At 47.4% G+C, this 12,845-nt stretch overlaps 6 protein-coding genes across 6 annotated transcripts in view; 2 read left to right on the top strand and 4 right to left on the bottom strand.

Moving 5' to 3' along the window:
• Positions 1 to 639: 639 nt before the first annotated feature.
• On the bottom strand, positions 640 to 3,066 carry BP5553_02691 (MIR protein; the record flags this gene model as incomplete). The annotated part of the gene is made up of 3 exons (XM_032011314.1): positions 640 to 1,058; positions 1,105 to 2,740; positions 2,800 to 3,066. The coding sequence occupies 3 exons, from the start codon at positions 3,064 to 3,066 to the stop codon at positions 640 to 642; spliced, it is 2,322 nt and encodes a 773-aa protein (XP_031871007.1).
• Positions 3,067 to 3,899: 833 nt separating this feature from the next.
• Positions 3,900 to 4,377, top strand: BP5553_02690 (putative BRT1 protein, down-regulated by mating factor B; the record flags this gene model as incomplete). Its single annotated transcript, XM_032011313.1, has 3 exons — positions 3,900 to 3,933; positions 3,989 to 4,002; positions 4,057 to 4,377. The coding sequence occupies 3 exons, from the start codon at positions 3,900 to 3,902 to the stop codon at positions 4,375 to 4,377; spliced, it is 369 nt and encodes a 122-aa protein (XP_031871006.1).
• A 96-nt stretch (positions 4,378 to 4,473) lies between these two features.
• On the bottom strand, positions 4,474 to 5,794 carry BP5553_02689 (putative mandelate racemase lactonizing protein; the record flags this gene model as incomplete). The annotated part of the gene is made up of 4 exons (XM_032011312.1): positions 4,474 to 5,221; positions 5,273 to 5,412; positions 5,475 to 5,508; positions 5,619 to 5,794. The coding sequence occupies 4 exons, from the start codon at positions 5,792 to 5,794 to the stop codon at positions 4,474 to 4,476; spliced, it is 1,098 nt and encodes a 365-aa protein (XP_031871005.1).
• A 592-nt stretch (positions 5,795 to 6,386) lies between these two features.
• BP5553_02688 (Uncharacterized protein) lies at positions 6,387 to 7,535 on the bottom strand (the record flags this gene model as incomplete). The annotated part of the gene is made up of 1 exon (XM_032011311.1): positions 6,387 to 7,535. The coding sequence occupies one exon, from the start codon at positions 7,533 to 7,535 to the stop codon at positions 6,387 to 6,389; it is 1,149 nt and encodes a 382-aa protein (XP_031871004.1).
• Positions 7,536 to 8,859: 1,324 nt separating this feature from the next.
• Positions 8,860 to 10,847, bottom strand: BP5553_02687 (uncharacterized protein; the record flags this gene model as incomplete). The annotated part of the gene is made up of 5 exons (XM_032011310.1): positions 8,860 to 9,268; positions 9,316 to 9,685; positions 9,749 to 10,136; positions 10,218 to 10,625; positions 10,821 to 10,847. 5 exons carry the CDS (start codon positions 10,845 to 10,847, stop codon positions 8,860 to 8,862), a joined length of 1,602 nt encoding a protein of 533 aa, XP_031871003.1.
• Positions 10,848 to 11,572: 725 nt separating this feature from the next.
• The window catches only part of BP5553_02686 (uncharacterized protein), a gene marked incomplete at both ends in the record, with an annotated part of 1,826 nt that continues 553 nt past the window's right edge, over positions 11,573 to 12,845 (top strand). Inside the window, 3 exons of the mRNA XM_032011309.1 lie at positions 11,573 to 11,665; positions 11,726 to 11,961; positions 12,025 to 12,456. Coding sequence (XP_031871002.1) covers positions 11,573 to 11,665; positions 11,726 to 11,961; positions 12,025 to 12,456 — 761 coding nt within the window. The remainder of the gene's footprint in view (positions 11,666 to 11,725; positions 11,962 to 12,024; positions 12,457 to 12,845) is intronic.

Below are 12,845 nucleotides of genomic sequence, written 5' to 3'. Positions count from 1 at the left end.
TCGGCTAATCCAGGCCTCAATTCCTACATGCATTTTCAACAAGCCTCCATACGATCATGTCCTTATAGCAATTCAATCTTCAGCCCACACAAATCCTCTCCATAGCTCCTCTGAACGCTCATACGTAACGAAAAGTAGTAGGAAATGTTCAACGGAAAAGTAATAAATGCAGATCCGAAAGAAACAAAGGAAAGTAAGCAAATCAGATGGCGGGCGGTCTTCAACTATATTCACCTCGAAAGACGCGCTTTTTGACCACTAATTATTCTAGTACTGTCGATCTCAACCATCTTAATCGTCTGTAAGTCCCGACAATAGTTGAAGATCACTCGAGAAATCCTTGCACTTGAAGGCCCATGGCGTAATCTTACTAGCAAGGCGAGGTACGAGGGAGATGCAGGGGAGTGGTAATTTTCATTGTTAATACTTTCTTTGACGGAGCTTTACCTTTTCACATCAACACCCATTTCCTATAACTAACAAAAGAAAATTTCATTCTGGGATATATCAATCCCACTTCCCGTATATGATACAGATGCATTCGCTAATCTCAGACATGGCTTGAATATGCCAAATCAACATACCGCTTTATCCGTCTCCCATTATCCATTGTTTTACATCCCAGACTGCTCACTTCACCTATTTCGCAAAGTGTAGATCATATCCAAGCCATTTCCTCGCGTTGACTTGGGGCACAGTAAGGCCTGGGTAACCGTATGTCAAAGGCAAGAAGAAGTACCATCCTCCGATGACGACGGCAATGATAACACCTGCCGCGGCCCAGGAAGTCAATAGATTTTGGCCTGCGAGCTTCTCGCGCGCTGGAAGATGCTTCTTGGGTGCCTTTTTACCGCCCTTGGCGACAGAACCATCATCGACAACTGGCTCTACGTTGAAGATGAACTCCAATAAGGCGCCAGTTACCAGTACAGATGCGAGATGAGCTGGCAAATAATGATGCAAGAACAATTGGCGACCCATAAGGTAGAATGGCAGGTAGTGCGTGGCCCAGGCGAGGAAGAAGAATCCAGTAGAGTTATAGAGTCGTGACCGTGTACCTGGAAAAGTCAGTGACATGTCAAAAAAGAACAGATATAGACTTACGTTGGTCTAAGGCGTCAACACCGCGGCGGAGCGACAGTTGATCAGCTGCAATAATTCCAGCATAAACAGCGAGAAGACTGCTCGCCAACCACCAGCCCAAGGGATTACCAAGGAAGTAGATTTGTTGACGAGTATCATTGTGTGTCCAGAAACTGACACCTCTCAACAGGAATGGCCAGATAAAAGGTTCACTGGCGTAAGGGTGGCTGCTCGTCAGAGCATTGTTATGGAAGAACATGGCTCTTTGTAATTCGAACCATTTCTTGAGGAAAGGCATGGATTTGACCTTGCGCTCTTCCTTGATCAGGCGCTCGCTATCCTTTGGAATAGAGGGGATCTCGTCCACCAACCAAATGTTGGAGCTTTGGCCAAGATTCTTATTTCCGTTGATTTCTTGCTGCTTGTATGCCCAATCCGGCAGTGGCGTGGTATGGGTCCACATTGCAACCTTGCTTGGGAAGTGGACGAGCTTGAAGTGGCTGGCAAGACTCTTGAACTCTTGTCTTGGCTTGCTATTTTCGATTCGGATCTCAAAAAGAGTATCGTTAAAACGATCACCCAAAGCACTTTCCATCGGCACAGTGCTGAATTCCTGATTGGTGGGATAGTAAGGCGAGGCAACATCATGGGACAAAAGCATGGTGTCGGTAACAATGTGTCGAAGTCTCACAACGTCACTGTCTTGGACTGGTTTCCCCAGAACTTCGTCATTCTCAACAGGGAGGATTTGCCAATGGTTGTTAGCATCCGCATATGGATACCCGGTCACTTGTTGGCCTTGACTGGAAACTCTGCCATCGTCGTACCTCAAAGGGTATTTGTCCGGATGACTGTGTAGATATGCGTTCGTTTCCTTATGCTTGATTTGAATGTGGTCGTAATAATTGATCGTTACTGCGTTGGCGGACATTACATTGTCGCTTAGAGTTTCTTGGAACTCAGGAGACATGAAGTCGTCGCCGGGGCCAGACCGGCTCAAGATAGTGAAATGAACCTGGAACCAGAACAAGTAGAATAAAAATGGGACAATAATCAGAGCAAAGGCTCGAGCAGCAAAGTGCTTCGCGAATTCCGGAAGGTCTAGTGCACCTTGGCGGCGGTTGACGTTCAGAAGATCCCAGAGATCGATTGCCACGGCTGATCCGATAGTGATGAATGCAAAAAGACCGACGTACTTAGTCGACATGTCGCAGCTAAGAGCGAAACCGGTGAGAAGAAGCCATTTCCACCACTTGCGGCCAAATGGCTCGTGTCTGAGCTTGTAAAATTTGATGTAGCACAGCAAGCTGCAGGCCATCGCCAATACAAGGGTGGCGTCAAGGAGGATCAGTCGGGTTTGACCAATATGTGCGTTATCGAAGAGGATCAGGCCGGCGGAGAGGATACAGGCGGGAAGAGTGTATCCAGACTCCCACATTATGTTAAATACCACCGGGACCGTTAAAGCTCCTAGCAGAGCGGGCATTGCTCGAAATGCTACGTATGGAACCTTGTTTGTAACATAGGAGTCGCCAATGTTCTCAAAATGGAAGTGGCCATCATATCCCACGAACCAGCCCATAAGAGCGAAGAGAAGCTTGCCAAACGGAGGGTGAACATCGAAAAAGTATGTCCGCTCGAGATAATAGGAGGCAAACTATAGGTGGGCCAGTGTTAGCGGCGCTCTTCCAATCTGGATGTGTGCTCGCTGTATACCTTGCCAAAATGAACCTCATCGAAGACCACTTCATTAGGGTGGCTGATGCCCCAGAATCTCGTTACGAACGCCAATACTGTAATGATACCAAGCGCAATTCGGTAATTCCACTCTATAGGCGGCGTTGTACTTTCCCGAGTGGCCTTGACAAGAGCATCGAGTTCGGCGTCCCTAGGCGCTGCAATGCCAGTTGCGGAAGCATCCTTTGCTTTGAGGGGGGTTGAGGCATCCTTCCGTTTCCTCACGGAACCCGGTTGTGAAGACATCGTTTCCCAAACTACTAGATAGGGTAAACTATTTAAATATCAACGGCTGATTAGCTAGAGTTCAACGAAGAAGTTCGGGCTAAAGTCTCCGGAAAGCTTGAGCTCCCCTGAGGCTTGGGGGTGGAGGTAGAGAGTGAGATACCTAGGTACGGCTAGGGGGAACTTACGATTGAAAATGCCCCGGAGCAAAATTAATGAAGGAGAGAAAGAAGCATTGATCAGAGGACTGATCAATTGGCGACGTTATCCTCTATTAGGGGGAGATGCAGAGGGCGTTTCGGGAACTGAAATGGAATTACTTTTCGCAACGCGTAACGGAGGTAAGGTGTCCTGTCTCCTGCATTCCGCTTAGCGCAAGGCGTCCACCACGAGCAGGGGTATTATTGTTTATTATATGCACGCCCTGAAAGGACAGCGACAACATAGATGTCCGAGGCAAAGGTTAATCTTGAATCTCTCACAAGAATCTATTCCACTTAAAGAGCTTATATGAATTTATTCTCTCTTCCCAAACTGGTACCCTGCTAGGAGAGGGGTCCAACTTCCAAGACTCTAAGTAAATCGTTGCTGAGTAAGCTATAGGCCCCTGCATCACCAGTTGGTGTGGTAAGTTGCAGCAACATCAACACAACACCTAAGGTGTAACAGCTGAGAACCTCAACAACCAATCTATTGATTACAGCTACCTGCCCAGCACCATGAATACATTAACGGCTACAAAGTTCTTGACAAGGTTACGACCAAAGCGTAATGGCTTGGTAACTCGGATAAGCTTTTCTGAGTTCCCGACCCGTTACCGCTCGTCGCCAAGAACAATATCAAGCCTGTCAAAGATGACCCCAGTTCTAAGCAAAAATGCGATGCCACGTTCGTCATGCTTCAAATTATCAAACTGCAAAACCAGGAACTAACACCTCTAAAGCTGTTGGACCCTATGTGGGCATTCATCTCATCCATTCCCGACTTTCTCTGACTCGGCGTTCCATTTAGTCTCAAGCGATGAAAACACCACATGCTATTTACTGCTCAGGCCAGCTTCCAGCCGATGCGCAAGGAAATCTCGTGGAGGGTAGTATGGCCGAAAAGACTAAAGCTTGCCTTCAGGCCCTTTCCGTTATCCTCGATGAGGCCGGTTCCTCGGTGGATAAACTCGTGAAAGTGAACATCTTCCTCACGGATATGGATGATTTCGTGGAGATGAATAGGGAGTATAAGAAATGGATTAAGCACAAGCCAGCAAGGAGTTGTGTCGCCGTCAAGCAGTTGCCGAAGGGGGTCAATATCGAAATTGAGGGGATTGCCCTGCCCTGATGGGAAAAGCCGGCGTCTACTCGGTATCAAGGTGCAAAACCAAAACCACAGATGTGGACAATTCAAAGATTCAATGTTTGTGTTTCTATCCAATCATCACCATTCTCTTACCTCGCCGCCAGGCCCAAAGAATCCAGGAGAAACCCAAGGCTTAGCACCCTTCGACAATCTCCTCACCTGTTCCTCATCAATTTCAATCCCCAGTCCGGGCCCAGTCAACAGATCAATATACCCATCCTTGATATCCCAAACCTCGGGGTTTTTAGTATAACTCCGCAAATCCTCCGTCCCGGCATTATAATGAATTCCCAAACTCATCTCCTGAATCGCAAAATTTGCCGTGCAGGCATCGACCTGCACACAAGCCGCAAGAGCGATGGGCCCAAGCGGACAATGTGGAGCCAAAGCAACATCATAGGCTTCGCACATCGTTGCGATTCGACGGAGCTCTGAGATACCACCAACATGGCAGACATCAGGCTGGAGAATATCTACTGCAGCAGCTTGCAGGAAGGGTTTCACGTCCCAGCGACTGTGTAGTCTTTCTCCCAGCGCAATTGGTGTTGCTATATGTTGTGACAATTCTTTAATGCCCTCAATGTTCTCTGAGAGAAGGGGTTCCTCAATAAACATGGGCTGATGAGGCTCGAGGAGTTTGGCGAGCTGCTTAGCCATAGGCTTGTGAATTCGACCGTGAAAATCTATACCTGCATCCATTCCCAGGCTTTTCACGGTCTTCAGCCTTTCAACACATGACTGTAAAGCAGATGGGCTGTCAAGCCAACCCATGTCCTCCGTGGCATTCATTTTTACAGCGTTGAAGCCCTGGTCTTTACGGCCCTGACTACTACTTGTTAACTCAAAATCCTTTGTTATGGGCATATAGGGGACTTACGCCTGAACCAGAACATCATCAGGGCGATCCCCTCCAATCCAAGCGTACACTTTAAGAGTACTTCTAACCTTCCCACCAAGTAGCTGATAAATGGGGACGCCTAATTTCCTGGCTTTCAAATCCCATAGCGCAATGTCAATCTGTATCAATCTCCTCAATCAGTAGGTATATCCCTCAATCAGAAGGAACCAAACCAACCTACCCCACTCAACGCACTCATCATAACTGGACCTCCCCTATAAAACCCAAACCGATAAATCATCTGCCAAATATGCTCGATATCACTTTCCCACCACCTGGTTAGCCCATATCCTTCTTCTCTACTTCTACAAGGCATATCACAAACTTAGCTTCCATGCCCACAATCCTCTCGGTATAAGCGTCCAAACATCCTTCCACGGCCTGCGAGTGTCCTTCCAGAGAAGCCTCCCCCCACCCTGACGCACCATCCTCATCGGTTATTTTAACGAATAGCCAACGGGGCGGAAGGGGGAAATATTCGACGAGTTTTATAGGTGCCATTTTGGGGGACTTTCAATGTATTTTATTTAATATATGGTTTTGTTAAGAAAATCATGTTGAGTGTTGTTGTCCTTGGAGAAGGGCATGTGGGTCACTTATGTAGATCGCAGACAATCAATCTACCTTGCTAGTTATATAACAATTACTATGAGCGCCTGAGGCGTAAACTTACTGTTCACGACCAAGTATCCATGATTTAACATGACAAAGAGTGGGATTTTGGATATTCACCGGCGTAGCACCTGATCGTCATGATCGTCAGGGCCGCTAGCCTGTAAGGGTAAGCCGACATCTGCTCGTGGTATATCCTGCTTAAATTTTTATAGAAGGGAAGTACTACCGTATATAATAGAGATATCAAAAATTCATCTCCGGTTGATAGCGAGGGGAGACCCAATAGACAATCTCAAGGAGTAGTACAAAGATTTAAAGGTTTGAGATTGGTATATCGAATTCGATATCTACCTAGGCATTCCAACACCGTAGCTATGACCTAATAAAAACCACAAAGCGCCATCTGCGATGCCAATTCGTATCCCATGGTATCTACAATTCAGTTCACCTGATGCATTCAAAGCAAAACAATCCCGAATCAATCATCCTCATCCATCAAACTCAAACAGTCTAATTCAGTTGTAACCAACCGTTCAAACTCCGCCCGGTCGATTCCTGAAACCCTTGCCAGCCGATATAGACTTTTCATACTAGTCGAGATGTGCTGCTTAATTCCATGCTCGTTTTGATCACGGAGCGCATTCGCTGCAGCTCTTTTCTCCAGCTTGGCAACCGTGTCACTTCCGCTACTTCCAGTGCTAGATGCTGGACGAGGATGTAACAATGTCTCTGATATTCCATTGGTATATGGCGTTGTTTCACGCTCGTCGGATGGTGACCAGGCTAAGGCACCTGGCGTAACGTCGGGGGGGGAGGAGAGGTTTTGTTGAAGTTCGGCTGTGATTTCGTCTCTACCCAGTGAGCTCTCGATATTTCCGTTCTGCCGTGCTTCATCGGGGTCATGGTTATCCATTGCAGGTTGCACCTCGGCGTATTGAGCATAGTACGCATCTTCATCAGGCTGGGCCCGGGAGCCATTTGCGAGAGTCGGAGGAGCTGGGGAGTTCTGCGCTGGCGTGCGGGAGGGGGTATTGTCGTATTGGGCCCAGTAGTCGTCGTCATTATCGTCTTCCTGGGCTGCCAGACCAGAGTTGCCATTCGTGACATGGTGTGTCTCTGCGGCTCTGGTCTTAGAAGCATCTTCTGCATCCGCGATATTCTTCTCGCCCCACGGGCCTTCAGTTCCGTCGGGTACGCCAACTTCTCCGATTCTCCAGCCAGCACCACCACCGACCTCATCCCCAACACACCACACCAACTTAACATTAAACCCAAGCTCGCGTAGCGATACTAATGCTTGCAGGGTCTCCTGATCAACCCTGCGATACCTGATATCCACATCATAGTCCCAGTCTACTTCGACCTCTCCCGACACGGGATGTGGCTCCAATGCCTCGTTCTTGACAGCTACTTCTAATTTTGAGGTTTTCGATTGGTCGTAACAGAGCAGGCTCAGCCATGGTTCGTTACTCGAGGCGGAGAGGAGCTGTACTCGCTGGCGCAGTATTGGCGACAGGAGAGGCAGGAGTGCATTTGGAGGCTCTGATGCAATCGCAGCTGCAGGTAATGATCCAAGCAGCGGGGCTAACAGTTCTCGTGCTGCTGGTGGATGAATTGTTATCTCCATTTTCGCTGTCGAGTTTGTAAAATGGTCTTCGTCGGGGAATCGTAGATATGAAGAAAGTCGCCGGGCTTATGAGAGCATTGAAACGCGCCGAAGGAAGTAAGCTAAGCGTTCAAGGGTGAACTGTCTGTTCCTTTTTTGGGAAGATGGTGATCTCTGCAAGCTGATCTGGTCTGCAGGCGAGGGGGCGTAATACTGCGGCAGTTCGGTGGAGTCTTGTAGGAGAAGCCATCGTTACAAGCATGGTTGTGCGGCAGAACCCCTCGAGTAGTGCAACGAAGGAAGCTCCATTTGCCCGAACTTGGGCGGAGGATTTCGATCCTCGAACCTGACCGCGAGGCACGCCTTCACGTGACATCATGGCCCCATTTAGCGCCGGGCTGAAGGAGCATTCGGCAGTTTAGGCGTCTGGCGCGGAGCCGATTGGCCGCGGCTGACAGTCAGCAGTCAGCAGTCAGCAGTCGACTACTTCTTGTCATATACCTACACTCCATGCTTCTTCTACGAAGTATATAATACTGGCTATAACGTAATAAAGTAGTTATAACTACATTATAAGCCTTTATTTTCGTCTTTAAAATATTGTGATAGAGCTAAAAGCTACATCCAACTCATGCGTTCGCTCGCTTACGCTCTCTAGGCCAGATGGCACGTGACCTAGAACGTGACCACGAAAGTGTACCTGGTATGCATTCACATCAAAAAGTCGTACTCTCTCTTCTTCTTTCTTTAGCTTAATATCTTTGTGCTTATAGCTATAGTCGAATAAAGTGATCCTTTGCTTTGTAAGTACTGTTTATATATCTGTGATGTTATATTAAGCTTAACTAACCTTGTCTTTAGAAAAACTTCAAATATATCTTATACTTTACAGATATGCGTTACTTGTTTATTGTAACTACTTTAAGAGCGGGGACTTTAATCGAAGTATACTTTAATTTGCTCGTATAATTAGCGAATTAACCGATTTTGCAGAATAGTAATGAATGCAATATAGAGTTCGTAAATTTCCGTGTGTGGTTAATACAGGGAATCGCTACTGTAGCAGCGTAGGTGGGATTGAAATGGAAAACTTGAAGGTAGACTGAATTGATCTTCATCTCCGAGGCTTTATGTTTCACAACGCGTAAGATACACAATATTCCTGATTCCAGTAGAAGAAAGCTTTAATGAACTGCTATAAGTTATAGAGAGAAAATATTCCGGATAAACAGTATTCAATACATGCTAATTAACAATTAGAAACCGTATCAAAGTAGGCGCTAGGAGTATGGCATAATAGTCTTATTGAGTGCAAAGTATGGCAAGATTATTGCCGATATTTTAGTTACTGGACAACTACTGCTACTAATTTGGCGACGGTTGGGTTCGAGAGGATGGCTTCGCTCTGAATAAGGTCCACCTGGCTGCTCGGATTTAACAATGAAAGCATTAGTTGTATTGAGGAGCGAAGAAACTTGAAGGCTATCAAGCCCAAATTAACGAGATCGGTATCATCCTTGAGGTGGTCAACCTCGACATTCTCAGCGAGCGTATGGTCGATTCTCTGGCGCAGCCATCCATCGGGTGACTCCTTTGTCTGGCCATTCGCTCTTTTTGCGAAGTAGCTAGGTTGTATGCCGTGAGTTTTCGTCGTATTCAGAACACTGACGGCACCATTGACGACCCCCCCTGAAGAAGCTACTCCTTCATCGGAGCCTTTGTTTCTTGTGTAGCACCGTAAAAGACAGAAGAACCTGTGGAATGGAGCTGACTAGCGGCTGCAAGTAGTACTGATGCAAACCGGTCAAGAGCTGCTGAAACTTTCAGCTCGACGATAGACTCAATGGCGAGGGTCATCTTATCAGATAATACAGCGCCATCATCCGTTTGGCTCGGGTTGCCGTGAAGTTTTCTAGAGGAGACTGATGACTGCACCCCAGGTTCTTTCGAAGTCTGATTACACCGAGCTCGGCGTTCGTAAAGGGACTTCCACTCTGCCTCGTAAAGCTTAAAAACCGCGAGACGTTGCACGGTATCCTTACTCGCGCGAGGGAGAGGATTCGCAGGGTCTGTCCGAATCACGAAACTCTTCATGATTCGGCCGTGGGCTGGGAAGTCGCAGTTGGCCTGAACAATGCTCGGCCACACCTGGTCGAGGAAAGCCCCTTCTTCTGTGGCGTTCCTGGGGTACTCACAGGGTTCAAGGAGGAGGGACGCTTGGAACTAGCCTTAACCTCCAATGACCGCCGACGTGACAAGTGAATTTGACGGAATGATGCTCTCCAGTCCCGAGGGATTTAACTTCTCTACCGTGGTGAAAGAGAGGATGTCGTCTGCCCTTGCTCCCAAGCGCCACAAATCGGGTTTGAGTGGATGAGGCTCGAAGGAATCACCCAAGGCATGTTCTTCTTTCTGCGGGAATGTCGAGAAGACACCTTGGTGCAGCCCATACTTCTTTTGTCTTACGATGGTCAAATTGCCCAGCCAGTTATGCCAATCTCTGAATGTATAACTGAGACATGGGCTCAGAGAAATGCACTCCCAATCCCGAGGGCCATCAAGCATTTGATGAGGAAGCAGCGCCATCTCGCAAGGTCCCATCAGAGTCATCAACCTAATCCGCTAGAAGATGACATCTCCGATCTCCTCTGGCAGCATCCCACCTCCATATACAATAAATTTCAGGCCCTGAAGCATCCTCACGCAATAGGTGTCATTGTTATAGTAGTCGACGACAAGAGAGGGCACCATTATTGCACCGTAGGATTGGGGACGTTGAAAAACCTGGCTGGCCAGGTTAGCAGTGAGCGACATTGGATGGGGCGATACGCAAGTTACTCCGGCGAACAAAGCGATTCCTGCAGTCCAGTTGAGACTTGCGCCGTGAAACTCCGGAAGAGCGAAGAACACCATTTTCCCTTGGACGTTGCTCAAAAACGTTGGTTTGTTGCCGAGCGATGGAATCAGAAGCTGGGAATCCATGCCATCATATGACCCATACCTAACAGGCACAGGCTTAGGAATACCGGTGGACCCAGACGTATAGAGAATGCAGAATGGGTTATTTCTGACTTCCTCGAAGGTCTTTTGAAACGGAACGACTTCAACCAGCTGTTCGTCCAGAAAATAGCCAGTCTTCCAAAATGTGGTGATCAATAAGCAAAGGCTCCTTTGAGAGAAGCAAATTACAACAACCAGTTCGTTTGACCAACGATATATGAGCCTCGAGACTGTTTCGATGGGAGGTGAAGAAAGCCTTAATTTTCATCATCAGCTGAAAATTCGATGTTGGGGAAGACCACTTACAGTGTGCCCGGCCTTTGGAATAGTCATGACGAGAATAGTGTGTCGTAGATCAAAGTGTTCCAAGTAACAGAAGACGCGGGACTTATCAGTCCCAAGCGCTTGTTTGAACCAGTGAGCGTAGCGATATCCTAATCCCAATTTACTTACATTAGAAATGCACCGATGCTGTGCAACGTACTTAAAACCCAAAGTTATAAACTCTCTTTTAATAGTGCTGACTCCACACAGTCTTTCATACACACCCTTGCATGACAAGAAGTGATCATGATGTGACTGAGCTTGTAAACTTGTTTACCCATGTGGATTGGATTGTGATATGTCAAACACATTCTGCTTTGAGTGAGAATGCAACGCTAGGCATTCTTTGATGAGCGTGGTGTGAAAAACCACAAAAATATTCCCGGACAGTTAACACGCAAGTGGCGGATTTAACGTTTAACAGGGATGGTGTTGTACATACTTGTGGAGAAGCAGCGGGTAAGGAAAATAGTACTAGGGAGCTAGCAAGGGTTTTGCTTAAAGCCACTACAACAAGTAGTTGTGGGGTAATCCTGAGGCCAGGCAATTTCGTTGGCTGCTCAAGGCCATGTCCAACATGATCCAACATTATCCAATATATAGGGCGTAGGGCGTTTTATACTGTAAGCCTGACTCCCCAGTGAATTCCACCATTTTACCATCAGTGAAAGCACCTTCAGTTACAGCAGTCCTTCTCGAGTTGTGACCTGTTGAAGGAATTTGCCTGATTCAACATGCCGACCGTGACTCTCCCTTCCAAGCCAGACGCACCATTCGCGTATGAGCTCTTCCAAGGAGATGTGGCAAGCAGTCTCCTTATCGTCTGCGTTAATGGCCTTGGACTCGCATAGGGCTTTTGGAAACCGACTATTGAACTCATTCAGCAGTCGAATCTCTCTCCGAAGCCATGGATAATCACGTACAGCCGCTATGAGCAGGGGGATTCTCAGGGAGACTCCCGCGAAAGCTGGCCGGACAAAGAGCCCGGCCACGCGCGCAAACTGGACGATGTCACTGACGATCTCCACGAGTTGATTCAAACTTTATCCCCCGATCGTTGCTCACCCATTGTCTTTGTAAACAACAGCATAGGCGCGCACGTCGCGCGAAGATATGCTGCTAGGTAATAGACGACATGTATCTTCTTGTTGCTAGCGTCGCGACTAACGACTCGCGTCTGAGTTAGATATCCTACAATTGTTGAAGGAATCCTGTTCCTTGACTCTAATCCTGAAAACACTGACTACGCGAATATCTGGCCGAATCCGAAGGATCCGTCCTTTAATCTAGAGCAGACGGCTCCCCCCCGGCATCTCGCTCGATTGTACGAAGCCGCCTATACCAAGATGACAACGATATTTGAATCAGGTGCAAAGTACAACGAGGGATTTGACAGACGCGAGATCAAAAACATGCTGCCCGACCCATCACAGCGAAAGCTTAAGGGATCGAAGACTTCGGATAAAGTCCTCGGGAAACCGTCGTTGGTCATGAGCTCGAACAATACTGAAAGGAGGAATGGGCGATTGCTGAAGGTTCCTTTGGGCATGGCTGCGATGTATACTCAACAGCAAGTGAACAATTGTTCCTCAATTAAGCATTTCACTAAGAAGAAACTGTATGTGGGAGAAGTACAACGAGGGACTCTATCGGCTCACTGAACCAGACAGGGCGAAGGGGCCACTTATCGCACCAAAGTGTGGACACTTTGTCTGAAAAGACAACCCATATTTTGTTGATGAGCAGCTAGAAGACCTTATCAAGAAGGTTGAAAGTTCGCACTGACTACGTGTAAAGCCTTGAGGGCTTCCACGTTGGCACTCTAGCTAATATAGGAGTAGAACTCTCTCTCTATAGCTTGTGCAACATACCAGTTCCACGGTAACATAAACTTTGTGAAGATTATTGTCACTAGGGAACAGCCATAGCTCCTTCCTTAAGATGAGGCCCAAGGAAAATCCTCTTCGCTAAAAGGTGGAGGAGGTAGCATCGCAACCCCTATCTACC

This window comes from Venustampulla echinocandica (assembly GCF_003357145.1).
Source record: "Venustampulla echinocandica strain BP 5553 chromosome Unknown scaffold_1, whole genome shotgun sequence".
Taxonomy (NCBI): Eukaryota; Fungi; Ascomycota; class Leotiomycetes; order Helotiales; family Pleuroascaceae; genus Venustampulla; species Venustampulla echinocandica.
The sequence above is the reverse complement of the archived record's forward strand: the minus strand, read 5'-3'. Positions and strand labels throughout refer to the sequence as shown.